The sequence below is a fragment of the Pseudoliparis swirei genome, chromosome 6 (assembly GCF_029220125.1).
Source record: "Pseudoliparis swirei isolate HS2019 ecotype Mariana Trench chromosome 6, NWPU_hadal_v1, whole genome shotgun sequence".
Classification (NCBI taxonomy): Eukaryota; Metazoa; Chordata; class Actinopteri; order Perciformes; family Liparidae; genus Pseudoliparis; species Pseudoliparis swirei.
In genome coordinates this window covers 17,836,328-17,853,471 of record NC_079393.1, presented here as the reverse complement: position 1 = coordinate 17,853,471, position 17,144 = coordinate 17,836,328, and the positions used below count along the sequence as shown (strand labels likewise).

The window sequence follows — 17,144 nt, the reverse complement described above, 5'->3', positions numbered from 1 at the left end:
AAAATAGGCTCCCGAAAACTTGCACACACAAATCATAGTATAGACTTTCATAAAAATTTCAGTATAGGAGGGCTGGCTATCGTATACAAAATTACGAAAAGAACCGCCTTCCTTGTATGACTAACTCAATTTAAGACTGTATGGAAAAATGTCATCTCTCAAAATAGTCGTCTTTATCTCAATCTATGTTTCCTGAATTAACATATTCACACATCACGACCCTGGTGCCATGGAAACCTAACTTCTTCTCATATGGAGAAATGTAACCACTCACACATCTCTGTCATGTCAATCACTCGCTTCTTTTGTCTCCACACATACAGAATAATTAGTGAGTGAACACGACGCTTTCCGGCACATCTCTTTCTATGCACATTTATTTTCATCCATGACATTACAAATCTTTTCAGCAACGTCTTTTGTTAATTTGTCATGACCATGTGAGCAAAAGCAGAAAGAAAAGAAGAAAAAAAACAAGAAATCAGTTTGCAATCGCTGGATGTAATTCTGCATTTTCATATTGAACCAGAAAGAATTAGCTGTCACACAAGGAACAATATTGATATGACACAATGAATGATATATTTCACCAAGGGGAAGGTCAGTAGAAAAACTGCAGCATTTTGTTTACATGTGGGAAATGTACAAAAACTGGCACATTGGCAAGCACAACAGCTTTATTACCCCCCCCCCCCCCCCCCTCCCCTATGTAGACGACTTTGTCACAGCCCCATTTTTATGAAGAAACCGGCTCCCTGTTATCATAGGTGCCATGTAGTTTATCATCTAAAGCTAGGCCGCTGTCACTCAATTGACGCAAATGAGCATACTTTTAGCATTTAAAAGATGATTAATTAATCCTATTCTTTCTTTCGATCTTTGATTTTTCTTAATCAATGTACACACTGTGTATATAGTATGTCTCCATCATTTTTATAATGCCACCTATCCTCAGGATAACATTCGGGACTTCATCATCATTATTATTACCAGCCCAATATAAATGCATACCATAATAATGGGCTTCAGTGGTGCATCAATTGCACAGTTTTGGATGCTATACATCAAGTTCATTCATACAATATTCACTCCACTCTGACTATTGCAAAAGATTAATTCACAAATGTGTACTTCAGAGGTACTGCTTTCTAATTAAATAACCCTAAAAAATGACACATTCCTTTTTTTTTAAAAGAGATACAAAGCCCCTTTCTACCAAACAACAAAAAGCACTTGCAGCTATTGCTAAGGCATTTCCAAAACATACACGTTATATACAGAGACCAAGAAAAGGGGACTCAAACCTGCATACATTAAGGTATTAACAGCCCCAATTGTATTGCAAATGGAAAAAACTCCAGTCCACAGGCAATGTCTGAAATATACAAAGTTACCACAATAAGTAAACAAAACAAGGAGATGAAACATGTAAAACACCAAAGGCTGTTTTGCTCAAAATTAAGATTTTTCTTTTTATCCACAGTATCTCAAATATAATAACCCAGTTCACATCATTAACTTGTCATTTCTCATTTACAGTGAAAGGCTCTACAATTTAGGATCCACCAATATAATAATTTGCCATCAATGTTCTCCCTAAATTAGACCCTCATCCAGCCTTCCTTTGAAACCCACGTCTACCCAGCCCTATCATTAACATGAAACATACAGCTCACAAACACAAAGAACTGACACGTTACACACTCACACACCTTGCTGCATCATGCATGGTTCCACACCATAAATGATGCACATGTTGGGTTGAAAGACCCCGCTGAACCGAGACAATATGGTACCTCAGTTAGACAATCTCTGGAAGTAACACACACACACACATATCCTTACGTGGTGTCCATCCAGTGCTGGCCACCTAAGCAGTTGTTCCACCCAGTGTTGGGAGCCCCAACCTGTTCCATCTCTAAACCATCTCCTTACGCCAAGCCTGCCTCTCCTCGCTCTTTTCTGCCAGCCCCTCCACTATTCTCTCACGCCAGCTGTTCTTTATCTGGCGACTCCTCTAGTGTGATGACGGTGAACTCCTCTGTGTTGCCGTTCTCCTGGATCTTCTCTTTGTTCATGAGGGTCACCATTTCCTGCTCTCTCTCCTGGGAGTGGGAGCTGGATGCTGATGCTGCAGCCCCGTTTCCCTCACCGCCGTCTTTGGACGTGATCATCAGCGTCTGCTGTTTGCCGAACCAGCTGCAAGAGTACATTCAGACACAGTTATTTATGATATATTATTGATGTTTCCATTTTGAACAATGCTAGTGAACCCAGAAAGGCAAACAGGGGGCAATGTTTCGGTCCATAACACGTTACATGACAGCTTTATTAGCACAAGGTGGAAACAAAGAATAGCAATCATATCCATACCTCTTTCTCTTGACAATAGCTGCACACACGAGAAGAATAGCAGCAATGGCCACAATCACTCCGATGATAACCAGCCAGTCTGGAGGGAGCAATGACAAGTTTTTTGTCAAAAATAATTAAGCTGAGTCATTAAGAAATAAAGATTGGATCCAAATAGGAGTGCACATTTCCCATAATGATCTTATATGACTTCAGTGTGTTATGAACGTATGTAAAGTAATGTGGCCGCTCACTCCTTGAGCCATGGTGGTCGGACTCAGGCACAGCAGACCCCAGGTCCCGTCCTTTGCCATTAGGTTGTTGTTGTTGTGGAGCTGCATGTAAATAAAACAAAGGGTAAACATTCAAATCATCTCACATACAGGTCATTCACTGACACATTTCACTTAGGAGAACCTAAACAAAACTAGATGGATTATTTAAATGTATGTGTGGCCGTTTCACGGAAATGGTCTTTGATATCATATTGCATTACATTGAAAATTCATAATCCTCTTTTTTTGAGGCTGCAGGTTTTGTGACACCAGTTATACAATCAATAGTTTTCCTTTAAATTATCTGTGTTCAACTGTTAGTTCTATTTCTGTTATTCGTCTGAAAAATGTGATATGCCATCAATACATACTTTGTTTGTTGAATACATTGGGCCCGATTGTAATTCATCCTAGGGACATATAAAGGGCAATATAACTGAGGCCTGTTTTAATGACATCACAGCTCAAGCTAACACAAGGGGGCGTCATGTGTTCCTAAAGTTACTCCAAGCAATTTCTCCCTGGGGATGAATAAAGTCAAATCTAACTATTTAATCTAAGTAAACCCAATACCTGTTACATCTGATGTCAGGATGAGCTGTTCTTTAGAAAGGTGTGCATTATGAATAAACATTAACTCAAGAATCAGCCTTTTCTATTTTAAAGATGCAGAGGTAGGAAACTGTATAAAATCAAATATTACTACAGAGTAGAATCAACTCAAATTATCTAATAAAGAGTCTATACTAAAGCTGAACGTTACAAGCACTGGGAGCTTTTTATTGCATGGCAATTATACAAGAACACATAACATGTTCAATACTTTGTTTCAACTCAACCTGTGCTTTCATTTGTAGCAGGTATGTGTTGCTTTTGCTGTGTTTTTCTTACGCTCTGTAATGGCATCGACTCTGCCGGGCTCTATTTTCCCTTTCTGTGGCTCATCGTCAGTAGGAGGTTGTGTTTCGTCTGTCTCTCCAACAGTTGGAGACGTGTCCTCCTCCTCAGAGAAGGGGGACATCATGCCAGATCCAGTGGGCTGGTCAAACTCTCTCGCAGTGAAAGTGGACCCCACATTGCTGTTCTCACTCGCTCCAACGGTGTTGTCTTCCACTGCAGGACTCTCCGTGGCAGCAGCTGGTTTGTCTAGACTCGTAGTCGTGGTGGCTGACGGGGTCATTTGGGTCACGTCCCCAAGAGCCTCTTCTCCGGTGGCTGCCGACGGGTCGCCACCCTCACTAACAGAAGCCTCCTCGGGTCGTGTTTTTGGAATAGTCTCTTCCTGGCCCTCTGCTGGTGTTGGGACCTGAGGCTGTGGTGAGGCTTCATCTGATTGGAGAGCATGCACACTTTTAGTCATTACTTTTGATATGTTTTGTAAGAACAACATTAACCGTTAGTTTGCAATATGGCGGTGTCTATCTGGATATTCGTTTTCAGTGTTGTGAAGCCTGATAACCTTCTCTTTTAGGATTCAAACTACTTTTTACTTTTTAAGAAATGTTATAATGCCACAGTAATGTTATAATAATAGTTTAATACAATGCAAACCACATGCTTACAAAAGTGCGTGTTGAGTTGAGTTTATCACCGTCTTGTGTTCAGATAACCCCGATACAGTGGAAATGTTATCCTATACAGTTCTAAAATATATATATATATGTATATATATATATATATATTTACACTACCGTTCAAAAGTTTGTAGTCACTTAGAAATGTCTTTATTTTTCAAAGAAAAGCACTGTTTTTTCAATAAAGATAACATTAATCAAAAATACACACTATACATTGTTAATGTGGTAAATGACTATTCTAGGTGGAAACGTCTGGTTTCTAATGAAATATCTCCAGAGGTGTATAGAGGCCCATTTCCATCAACGATCACTCCAGTGTTCTAATGGTACATTGTGTTTGCTAATCGCCTTAGAAGACTAATGTCTGATTAGAAAACCCTTGTGCAATTATGTTAGCACAGCTGAAAACAGTTATGCTGGTGATATAAGCTATACAACTGGCCTTCCTTTAAGCTTGAAGTTTGAAGAACAAAATTAATACTTCAAATATTAATCATTATTTCTAACCTTGTCAATGTCTTGACTATATTTTCTATTCAATTTTCAATTCATTTGATAAATAAAAGTGAGTTTTCATGGAAGACACAAAATTGTCTGGATGACCCCAAACTTTTGAACGGTAGTGTATATATATATATGTATATATATATGTGAAGTCAAATAATTGAACAATGTCTCGTCAGACAATACAATCAGAGAGAGCCATGACAGATATGACATGCTGCATGTGCTATACAAATAAACAGCACATAATTAGTCTTGTCCCGCTTGCTGCACTTAAGACCAATGATACATTTTTTAATTATTAAAAAAATCCTAGTTGTGATTTTGACATGCTTCTTAAAAGTCATGTTAAGTAACAGGACACTTTCTTTTTGTGAACGATGGACAAGGTTGAATTTCATGTTTTTAGATGTTGACGTCCCATTTCAGTTTGTCCAATGAAAAATAAAGTTACACTGCTTTCAATTTCTATTTTTTGGTTTCACCTCACTGTATAGCAGTGCTTCAACCTTTGATACACGGTGACTAATGGGCACTTAATGTCTGACAGTAGGGTGAGTATGTGTATATGGTACTAACCTGGTGCGTCTGAGTATTCCTCCACCGCGAATGCTTTCGTACAGTCCTCCTCAGGTCCAGCTGGCACGTGGGAACAGGACAGATTTGAAGACAAATAACAGTAGGCCTATACAACAGTTGAATTGTGGACTGCACTAAGAAAGTGTAACCATTTCCTGTGGACATAGTCACCTTTGTCATCATAGCAGTAAGCATCACAGAGTTCTTCAGGAGTTTCACGTGAATGAATAATGAAGCCCGTCATGTTCTTTGCACAGTTTTCATGGTGCGAGTGTCTGAGTATGGCAACGCTCATATTGCTGGTCCAGCCGTTTCTGAATGGACGCGACAACATTGTTATTTTTATAAAAAAACATATAAAATGACAATTTTGTTTTACTTTTGTTGAGACAGAATCCCAGGTTTGAACACATTTCATCATACTAAGGTTTATTGGAGGTCGACAGGGTGGCTCCCAAATGGTGGATCCATATTGTAAAACTGGAACACCATGTTCTTCTTTTCTGGTTTTAAATCTCTAGATGAAGAGCAATAATGAAGACTAAGAGCATTTCAAGTTGAAGGTCAATTGTGGTTAATAATGATGTCTGATTATGAGCAACGGATTCCCTATAACTGAAGTGAAGGCGAATATGGGTTCCATAAATGTTACATCATAAATATGATATTTCTTTCATGTCTCAGAGCTTAAATAATGCATTTTGTATTCAGCAAACATTACAATTATTTATTTTACGTCTTCAGTAAATAAAAATGTCTTCAGCACGACAATCGATGAAGGTAATTATGAAACAAAAGCTTGTGGTTTCACCTGCATGTTTCCATTTTTTTATCATAGGCCTCCTGGACTTGTTCTGGACTCGCCAAGTCGCTCTGCAGCTGCTCACACACCTTTCGAGCCGTGTCAAAGTTCAGGGAGTGGCGACTCGCTCCCTCAGCCAAAAAAACCCCGACATAGCTGCAGCTGCGGGAATTCACTGTGGGGACAGAGAAGGAGTAAAGAGGTTCAGCGTCACATAGTAGGCCGTTGCTTATGTTCTGTTTTTGCAGCACTTGAAATATTATATCCAAATATTTTCTAGCCAGTAACAGGGAACCATAGAAGGACATTTTGATTTGAGAGGACTATATAGCCTCGGATAGAATATAATATTCATGGAATATTCATGAGATATTTATGGCACACGATTTCCGCCCCGTAGAGGAAGAAATGAGGATCCTGTAAATCAAAATTATGAGATACTATTTCAGAATTATGACTTAGCATCTAAAAAAAAAACCTCAGTAGCTCAACACATATACAACAATTATATAGTGAGAAGGCATAAGGTGTAAGACTATAGTGAGAATCCATATGCAGTGGGTTACATAATGGGAATGTGCTATTCAATTTTGATTCATGCATGATTTCCTGATAGAGAAAAACACAGCCATTCACTCAATTCCAATACCATGTTTTCCATTCAGAAGATTAAAGTATTGCATTCGGACCCTGTGCTGATGAGCATGCATGCTTCATATGTATGGTAAGGAACACGTTGATCTCCAGCCTACATGTGCTGTGTCTTTTGCTTCATTATTAGAGACGACTGACTTGTCCAGATGGGTTCTTGAGACAGAGTCTTGAGACGGGCAGCAGAGGCATCGACAGTGTTCAGCTACAAGTCATACAACGTGTGCAAAGCAGAGAACGCATGGCGCCCAAAGACGAGGAAGGTTGGACAAAGGTATGCACTCAAACATACAGTCTGCTCGATGCCTTGCAAATAAATACTCAATCATGCCATAACAAGACAAAATGTAGCTACGTTCTCCAGCACAATAACGGACTTCTTTCTCAAAAGGTTTAGCCCAAACTCAATGCGCTGACAGCTGTGCAACGTTTGCCTCTCGTGTGATGCTCAGCCTGCACTCAAAAAAACGATTCAAGCCCTTCTTAGAGGTGACACATTTAAATATTGTTTGATACATTTAAATAAATCAATTACAAAACGAAGATATTTATATTGAATGGGTGTAACACAAAATGTATGAATACTTTCATTTATTAGATTTATTTAGGTTACACTCACAAAAACGATTCAAGCCCTTCTTCGAGGTGACACATTTAAATATTGTTTGATACATTTAAATAAATCAATTACAAAAATAGATATTTATATTTAATGGGTGTAACACAAAATGTATGAATACTTTCATTTATTAGATTTATTTAGGTTAGATGGTGTGCATATCAACTCAAAATGAATGTGTTTAATTGAGGACTACCCTTTGCACATGCGCCAGCTGAAAATCAGTTGTTTACATGAGGTGAACACACTTTCATGGCTGTACGGTGGTGTAGTGGCTAGCACTGTTGCCTCACAGCCAGAGGTCCGTGGGTTCAATTCCCAGTCGGGGTGTTCCTTCTGTGTGGACTTTGCATATTTTGTTAGTTAGTTAGTTTATATTTTGAGTTGGACAAACACAAATTAATTTAATATAATGAATATCGTTATTTTATTTGAGATGTATTTGATACAAATGAGTTGGACTAACTTAATTACATTTTATTGCACTAATGTGCTAAATTTGAGTTGGAGTTGCATATAATTATTGGATGGAAAACCTGCCAACAATTTAATTGAGTTCATCCAATGAGTCATTTCTTTGAGTGTGTTTGCTTGCAGTAAAGGTGGAACTTCATGGAAAAATGCAAACTACGCCTGGCAAAGGAGCAGATAAACAAGCAGCATGAGTACGTGTTAACATGAAGATCAATTTAAAAATACATAATTTCAGAACACCTGGGGATTTGCCTGATATGAGCAGGTGATCATTTGCATTGAAAATGAAAGAGAGAAACACCACCTGGTGGGAGCCATACCCCTCACACTGAATATTTACCCGTGATCTTGACTCGTGATGTTTACATGGAGGGATTTTAAAAGCATAAAATCTCCATTATGTACAATAGCATAAGATGTCCTGGGAAATGGAAGACGTCATAAACTGTATTATCAACCTGAAATGTTGAATCTGGAAACTGATATGAAAGCTTAACAGATCTTGTTCTTCAAGATAGTCAATAAAATGCAAATGAATAAATGCAGTAGATATCAAAATTGTAATTTGTATAAGCAAAAGTAATTTTAGAAGATTTCAATATCTGCACATATTTAATGTGCAACCATGGTGATGGATGCACAGGATGTGAAAGATGTCTAATGCTAAGTCACCAGACTTGCACAAGAAAATACCACATATATATATAAATAACAAACAGTCACTATGCCAACTTATTCCAGTTAACAACTTCCATTATCTGAAGCGTAATTTGGAGCGTAAATACACAGCCAGAGGATGTAGGTTTTAGCAAGAATGCGTAAGAAATTAGTCAAAACTCCAAACGATGTCTCATGCTGGGGCACTGATTTAAAATATAGTTTGCAATGTTTCTTTTTTCCACCTGCAGCTATATAATCTTGGAATTGTTAAAACGTGTAAAAACTGCTCCCTCACAATATCAAAACTACTAGACCAAATAAGATGCCTGTGCAAGATCATTAAATTGTCCTGCAATGTAAACTTCATTTGTGAAGCTTTATTGAGACTGCTTCAGAGAGAAACTTAATGAGCTCAGTGGTTTGTGTTGTTGTTGTTGTTGCCGTATTAGATTGCATGACATTGAACAGCGTGCACTCACATTGTTATCACATGCTCCATAATGACACACTGTTCAGCTATATAGCCTCAGCAAAGAGGGAGGGGCTCTGTTTAACCGCCAACTGTACAGATTTGACTTTGACTTCTTCATTGTGGCATGTGAATGCAGAAATGCATTACATTACTTATTGGTTCTAAAAGCTACGTGCCAACTACAGATATTTTTTATCTCACTGGAAATGCAACTTTAAAGTAAAGCTTTTGTTGGCGTGTTTATCCATTGGATATGTAGAAAGCTGACTTGTAAAAAAAGTACCCCCCCACCCCACCCCCAACCTTCTTTTCCACTGGCTGTTATGAGTAAACAGAGCACTAGCAGCAGTAGTAAGTTACGTTTTCTGCTGTTCGAGGCTCTTTCAGTTGCTTCTCTCTCTCCATCTATTCTCTCCCCACCCCCCCATCCACACACACACAACTGTAAGTACCTCAACACATGCTGCCACATGGCACAGTGTCCTTGAAAGAAAAGGGGTGAAAACAAGACAACTGTCCTGGCCTTGCAAACCTGCCCAGAGAGATCAAAGGGAGCACAGTTTACCATCAGTGAGCTGAAAAGGGGTCTGACTTGAATATGTGACACAAACATTAGTATGCAGATGGAACGGTCATGGGTGTCTTTATACAGTTGAGAAGCCTGCTATGCCAAAGCACCGACTCTCCCAAAGGCTCCATTGTCACCTAATAGAGTTGAAACCAAGGATACTGCAAAGTCAGAGTGTATAGAACCTAAGAGAAAGAGAGCTTTAATACCACGTCTTGCCAAAACCTCCAGCTGCTCCAAAAGTAATAGACAAGCCTGACTCTCCACTCTCGCTTTACTTTCTCTCTGTTTGTCTATTCCATGCCAGCAATAAAGTACAAATTACCCCCTGCATGCAGATGCTCAAACACATGAGCAGATCAAAAATGCACATGCACGTACACACTTGGATGCTGGCTGATTATTTCCTTTGTCGAGCAGCATGAAGCACAGCGAGAGAGCCCGGACATACAGATTCCTGATATCAAGATTACTACATAGAAAATAGCGGCTCTCCAGTTACAAAAACTCTCAAATACACCTTAGTGAAAATGTTCTCACCGAAGTTTCTCATAACATGAGGAATCCCATGCTAGAAAAAACAGTGTACTGTAAACCCTACACTCCACTACTACTGTAAAATCCTTTTAGCTATAGTTCATCAGCTGGTTTGGAGAGGGGCCATCACTGCTACAATGCTCCAGTGTCCTGCATTATCACACTTGAAGGAAGTTGCTGTCAGCAGGCATGTTTTTCCCTCCACTGGTCACAACACAAGTCCAACCGGCCAGCAGGACAGGTGAAGCATGAGCCATGGTCCAAATATGTTTGCGGACACCCACACACGCGTACACACACACCTTCCAACCAACCAACATCACCCGAGGTGACAAGAAGGGTTCTCGCTATCTGATTTTCTGGAAAATGTGCCATATCCTTTCTCACCTTCTGTCTCCCTCCACCTTCATGTGTACATCCACTTTTGAAAGCAGCTTTCTATTAAATAGAGCAGACATGTTCACTTATTTCCTTTTGCTTCTTAGACCATTTGCCTTAAATTAAAAAAAGAAGGTTTTAATGAATCCAAATACATTAACTGTTTTAGGAAATGTGACGTCCAACATGCTGTTGAAACATTCACACTTGAAGACAGATAAGCCTTTAGTGGAAAGGACACATTTCAAAACCTTCCTGACATTGTAGAAGTATCTCATTGTCTGTTTTCGTAAACATTATTTAGTGCTTTTTATGCTTAAAATCAAGGTATATCACCAGTATAATCTGCTCTTCGGCTTGATGATACAGTGAGTTTGGAAATCCCAAAGACTTTAGTGTTGGCTATATGTGGAGGGAGAGCATGTGGGGGAGTATAGATATGAGCATGACACTCACAATAAGTTTTAAAAAGTAATTAGAAGGTTTAACAGCACTCAAAGAGATGGATGAAACCGTGTAGGACCCCCGCAATATTTAAGACCAGTTTAACCGTGTCCAAGGCACTGGGTAAAGAAACAATAAGGAGTTATATGAGATATCTGCTCTAGGGTGGGTTATTTGCAGTAAAGGGTCGATTGGTAAAGAAGGCAAACACGTGTCTGAGTGTCTCAGGTGTCAGGAGATGGTGCTGAGACCTGCACAGGCACAAGAACTCTTTGTCAGGGCCCAGTCCCGGTGCTCAGGCTCCCTGACCACCCCTCACCTTGAAACATGACACGGGGGCATGCAGGAAGGGTTGTTACGCCAAAGAAGCAAACATGGCTGCATTTGTCCAGCAGTGAGTTGGGCCTCAATGCATGGATTTGAGTTGAGTTTGTGTGTGTGTATGTGTGTGTATGCATGTGTGTGTGTGTGTGTGTGTGTGTGTGGGAGAGAAAGAGAGAGAGAGTAATCGACTGGAAAGAGGAAGCAGGACTTAGAACTACTATAAACTCCAAAGATACACAAGCACTGATCGTATCCATCAGGTAAAGTTGATGAGAGTTTTGGTTGCGTGGAAAGCTCCACATATGTTGTCATTCTGATCAGCTGATCATCAATATTGAATCTCTTAGTGTTTTAGACAAGAAATGGACGATTATCAAATTATTTCATTATATCACCTAACAAGTAACATTTCACTCAGTGATGTTTATGGACGTGTTTTTAGGCAATGCATATTGAATATCTTGTTGGGGGAATAAATACCTATTACAGGGTTATCGGAACACATAACACGTCATGGTACTAGGGAAATATATATACACTACCGTTCAAAAGTTTGGGATCACTTAGAAATGACTTTATTTTTCAAAGAAAAGCACTGTTTTTTCAATAAAGATAACATTAAATTAATCAGAAATACACTCTCTACATTGTTAATGTGGTAAATGACTATTCTAGGTGGAAGTGTCTGGTTTCTAATGAAATATCTCCAGAGGTGTATAGAGGCCCTTTTACAGCAACTATCACTCCAGTGTTCTAATGGTACATTGTGTTTGCTAATCGCCTTAGAAGACTAATGTCTGATTAGAAAACCCTTGTGCAATTATGTTAGCACAGCTGAAAACAGTTATGCTGGTGATATAAGCTATACAACTGGCCTTCCTTTGAGCTTGAAGTTTGTAGAACAAAATTAATATTTCAAATATTAATCATTATTTCTAACCTTGTCAATGTCTTGACTATATTTTATATTCATTTGATAAATAAAAGTGTGATTTTTCATGGAAGACACGAAATTGTCTGGGTGATCACAAACTTTTGAACGGTAGTGTATACTAGGGATGCACCGATCTGATCGGCGCCGATCCATATCGGCCGATATTCCCATTATCGGTTTTGATCGGCGTTCTCAAAACGGCCGATCAAAACGGCCGATCAGATGACGTAACATCTGCGAGAACTATCAGACGTTTCAATCGCAGCGCATCGCAACGGAGTAAATGCGCCCGGCGAGGGCCGGCAGAGTGAGAGGTCCACAAGGGGATCCTCACGCACCGAGTGGCGTCCCCGTCCCCCGAGTTGAATCTCTGGGTCGACTCAGCCGACACTCACATGTCTGAGTCCCTATATACTGATGTTCACGGTAAACGCATTCGATCGGGAGCGCGCAAGGGTTTTGATAAAGTTAGCGGAAGGATTTAAGTGACAACATCCGGTTTTGCAAAGTTAGTGGAAAGAACCACGTGAAACAATATCCGTTTTTCAAAATAAGATGTCGACAAATCATACACGAATATATAAAAGTAAACAATGAACTGATTTTGTATCTTTATAGATCGTTTCTGAGATTTAGCTTAAATTATGCTAACATTAAAACATTTTTACTGTACCAAGGAAGAGTTTATAAAAATAAGTCAGACTTTTGTGTGTTAAGAAAAGTCCTGTATATAGATTTCCCCAAGAGTTCCAGGAAATGAATAATGCAGATGTGTTCCATACATATCTGAAATCCCCTACAATAGCAATCAAACCATTTTAATGTTTCAATTAGGACATTTTTCAAAGTAAAAGTCCTAAATGTTTAAAGAAATCGGTAATTTCTTTAATGTTTGAGGTGCTTTATACATGTATTTCCTCATAGTTCTAGGCAATAATGCTACACAATAAATAGAATGCTTCAATCGACACCATGATCGGTGATCGGTATTATCGGATCGGCAGGTACTGATTTCAGTGATCGGTGATCGGTATTATCGGTGATCGGCAGATACTGATATCAGTGATCGGTGATCGGCACCAAAAACCTGATCGGTGCATCTCTAATATATACTGTATATATATATATATATATATAGAAATAGATATATTTTTATCTGGAAAATGCTTATATACTGCATCTTATTTCAAGAAATCTTGCAAAGCAAATTTTAACTAAGCAAAAAATACCTTGTTTTCATTGTTGTTTTTTCCCTCAGTGAGAGAATATAACTCTTTACAGTCTCTTTATCAGGTGTCTCATTGGAGTCAGTAATACATCTGAACCATCATAAATTATGTTATTATTACACTGGTTGCCGAGGTCATAGAGTTATGTATGATTTCAATGGATAACATGAATGTTACAACTGAGAAAAACAGTCTATAGTCAAATTTAAAAAAATGTCACACAATTTCTGTAGAATCATGTATGCTCATAGATGCTTGCTATTGGTGGGCATATACAAGCAATCTCATAAATAACTCTCCATACATTCCAACTTAGTAAACCAGCCAGCCACAAGTCCAGGGTCCCAGCTCTTAAGGATGTGGTTCAGGCAAAAGATAGAGGTTTAAGGTTCAAAGACTACATCTGCACCAGGATGAGATCCAACCACAATAGGACCCCTCGAGCCAGACACCAATTAGTCTCAACACTCAAATATAGAGGTACATACACAAGTACACACACAAAAGCTCACACCTCCTCTGGAAGGAGGGGTGGATGGAAGTGGCTCCATCCCTTTTCCTCTGCCCACATACAGTGCACATATAAGCTGTTTCGGCAGTCTCCTATTTGCCTTTAAATACTGCTCGGATATATAGCTTAATGCTGATTGTTCTTTGGCGCAGTGCCACAGGGAGTCTTTGTGAACATCTCTCCCACCACCTCCTTAGGGAACCAGACAGACAACCCCAGACCTGTTACATTCAGGACCAACTTCGCCTCCAGAGATATACATCGCTCCGAGCAACAAATCCAACCAAAACCATACACAGAAAGCACATGAGTGAGAGACAAAGAGAAACGAGGGAGACTTCGGGGGGAGAGCGCGAGCGATTGCTGAACATCCTTTGTGTCACAGAATAAAGCATACAGCGTGGCAGCACAGACTCCAGCAAAAAAAGGGAGAAAAAGAAGAAAAAAACTCATTTCTGCTTCTACTTGAAAAAGATTGCTTGTGAAAGCTACGCTGATCATCCAAAACCCTGATAAATAAGGTTTACGTTCCAGCCTGTGAGTGTGTGTGTGAGATTGAGAGTGAGCGAGAGCGCCTGTCTCCTTTGTGTCTGACAGGAGTCTCAGACTGCCAGACGTAAGCGCGTCTGTGCTGCTGGAGCACACGCTCTCTCGCCGGCATCCACTCATCCGTTCTCCAAGCAGCAGCAGAGCACAGTCTCTTTCTCTCACTGTCTTCTCTTTACTACAACGTTCACTCAGCGTTCTCAATACAGTCTGGCCCTAAAATCCGAGTTTTTTGACAGAATAAGATACAAATGAAATCGATTTAAATACAAATATATATGAACAAAGAGCCATCCACTAGGCGTAGGCATAGTCCCCTCACCTTGAAGTTGTTCCGACCTGGAGGAGGCCAATAATCCAAAGGTGACCCCAAAGACAAGCGTCCACATCCTGGGCAAGGCGTCTGTCGATGCCTGGGTGAGTAGCTGGGAGTAAAGGTGTGTTACAGTTCTCCTGTGGTCTTGTCTTCCCTCAGCCAGGAGTGACGGGTGGTGGTGGTGGTAGTGGTAGTGGTTGTGGTGTGTGTTTTGTGTGTGTGTGTGAAAGAGAGAGAGAGAGAGAGAGCAGTAAAAAAAAAATGCAGAAAAGAGAGAGAAGAAATCTGTCAATGTGGAGGGAGTTGCTGAGAGTGTCTAGTAGCTGCTGGAGCTGACTCAGACTTTGCTCTAACTTTTCTATTCTTTGCCTGAAAGACACTGACTAGTGGCACACACGCAGAAGGGCAAGAGTGGTTCATGTGAGCACACACCCTTCTGCCTCTTCCACACTTGCCCCACCTCCCCTCCCGCCCTGCCTCAGTCTCGCTGGCTCATTCTCTTCCCTCTTCCTGTCTCTACATTTATTAATGGTTAAGAAGGTGATCTCTCTCTCTCTCTCTTTTGCTCTCTCTCTCTCTTTCTCTCTCTCTCTCTGTCTGGCTGCTTATCCTCATCTCCCTCCGTATCCCTCCCTCCCTCCATCCCCATCTCCCCCTCTTCCTCTTTTCATGTCCCTGACAGCAACAGTTTCTGAAAGCCCATCTGGTCTTTTGTTCACTCCATTTTCAATTCAACTGATTTTCTTGTCTCTGCTCCCTTGCGATCTCGGTCTTCTTCTTTTTTGCCATGTGTGTGTCAGTGTGATCTCCTGCCACCAATTGAGAGAGGTCACAGAGACACACCTCAACCTCCAAGTTTATATAGATCCAAAACCTTGACAGAGAACTCTAAAGTGGCGCACACATTTCTCCGTGTCTAACATGTGTTTTTACCATTGGCAGCAACATACATACACCTTCATCAGAGAAAACATGCTGAAGAAGCAAAAGCAAGCACCAGTTGCTACTCATTTTAAAAACCTCTGTCCATGAAGAATGGCTCAAGTTATGGTTGTGGGAATCTGTTCCAGTCACACTTTTAGCTGAGGATCCCACATGCTTGTTGTTATCTGCAATATCTCAACTACCTTCCTTTTCCACTTTCTCTCAAGAGAAACTTCCTTACACTCTAAAAATTGGTAATAACATGTCACTCCAGATTGAGACTGGAGGTTTCCAGACAACATATTTTGCAATATCTCAAATAAACCACTGTGATAATGTGTGACTGCTCATCTGTAATTTTCTGATTTCCTTAACAACCAGCCATATATAATTAGGTTCAGCATGACCATCAATGTGGTAGTCATGGGGACAGCCCTTAAATAAACAGTGACTCAGCTTTTAAGGTGAACACAGTTATTATAACACTCAGCAACTTGCCACATTAAGTAAGCATTTCCAGCTCATTTAGCCTGTGAGCAAAGGACACATAGGGCCATTTGGGATACGGGGTAAACCAACTCAAAATCTATCACCAAATATGGCAAATACTTTAAAATGTATAGCAATATTTATGGACCTCTTACAGACTTCAGCTGTAAAACACAAAAGAGTAGCCGGCATGCTATCGGTAAGGCTGTAACATTAGAGCTTTGAGCTAAATGCAAATTTCCATATTCTAACATGTTCAAAATGACGAAGTGAACATACTCATCTCAAGCAGATGGGTGTTCACCATATGCTCACCGTCTTCATTTATTGAATTGAAGGTTACATCTTGGCATTTTGAAACCAGAAATGTCCCAAGATGGTGAAGCTATATTCAACCGGACACTAAATAAGACATTTTTAGTGCGCCACAAAAGGTTACAACTAACTTTAAGTTACACGACAGAAATCATGGACAACTCCCAGACTGGATAACACCGCTGTTGAGACCTTTCCATCACAAGGTAGCCACGCCCTCAAGCACACCCTACTTTATCGCCTATTTGACTCTAAATGTTCCCATCATTTACTAAACGAACATCATGCTGTATTGAAGAAGACATGACTCTATTGATTGAGACTCATTAACTCATGTTTACTGATGTAATACATCAAGTGACTTTCTCATATACTTCTATTCAATTCTCTTTGTAACCAGAGATGTCGCCTCCTGATGGCCATTAGGAAGAATTAAAGCTTAAGGCACATCTGCATTGGCTTTGCTCTTTAGACCTGGAGGTGTCTGTTCAGGACCAAAGTCTGGGACCGACCGAGTGACCAAGAGACGGACATCGCCATCCCTTCAGCCACGCCAGTAGTATGGCTACAAATACCAGAATACACCTGAATGCAAAACCAGCCATCAGAGATCCAAACATAACATCATAATCCCCGTCAGGCAGCTGACAATGAAATAAACATG

The 17,144-nt window shown here is 40.1% G+C and overlaps 1 protein-coding gene across 1 annotated transcript; it reads right to left on the bottom strand.

Moving 5' to 3' along the window:
* Nucleotides 1-359: 359 nt before the first annotated feature.
* Nucleotides 360-15,170, bottom strand: cd44b (CD44 molecule (Indian blood group) b). Its single transcript, XM_056416808.1, has 8 exons — nucleotides 14,759-15,170; nucleotides 6,099-6,264; nucleotides 5,459-5,601; nucleotides 5,288-5,347; nucleotides 3,519-3,956; nucleotides 2,607-2,687; nucleotides 2,374-2,452; nucleotides 360-2,199 (listed from the first exon to the last, which is right to left on the bottom strand). Exons 1-8 carry the CDS (start codon nucleotides 14,823-14,825, stop codon nucleotides 1,986-1,988), a joined length of 1,248 nt encoding a protein of 415 aa, XP_056272783.1. The 5' UTR covers nucleotides 14,826-15,170; the 3' UTR covers nucleotides 360-1,985.
* Nucleotides 15,171-17,144: the final 1,974 nt, after the last annotated feature.

Bases quoted from the DNA above. Each gene is read 5' to 3' on its own strand.
- cd44b (XM_056416808.1), bottom strand. From the start codon at position 14,825: ATGTGGACGCTTGTCTTTGGGGTCACCTTTGGATTATTGGCCTCCTCC. The intron at 5,348-5,458 runs GTGACTATGTCC...CCCACGTGCCAG, and splicing joins TTACTGCTATGATGACAAAG to CTGGACCTGAGGAGGACTGT. The intron at 3,957-5,287 runs GTTAGTACCATA...CTCTCCAATCAG, and splicing joins GGAATACTCAGACGCACCAG to ATGAAGCCTCACCACAGCCT.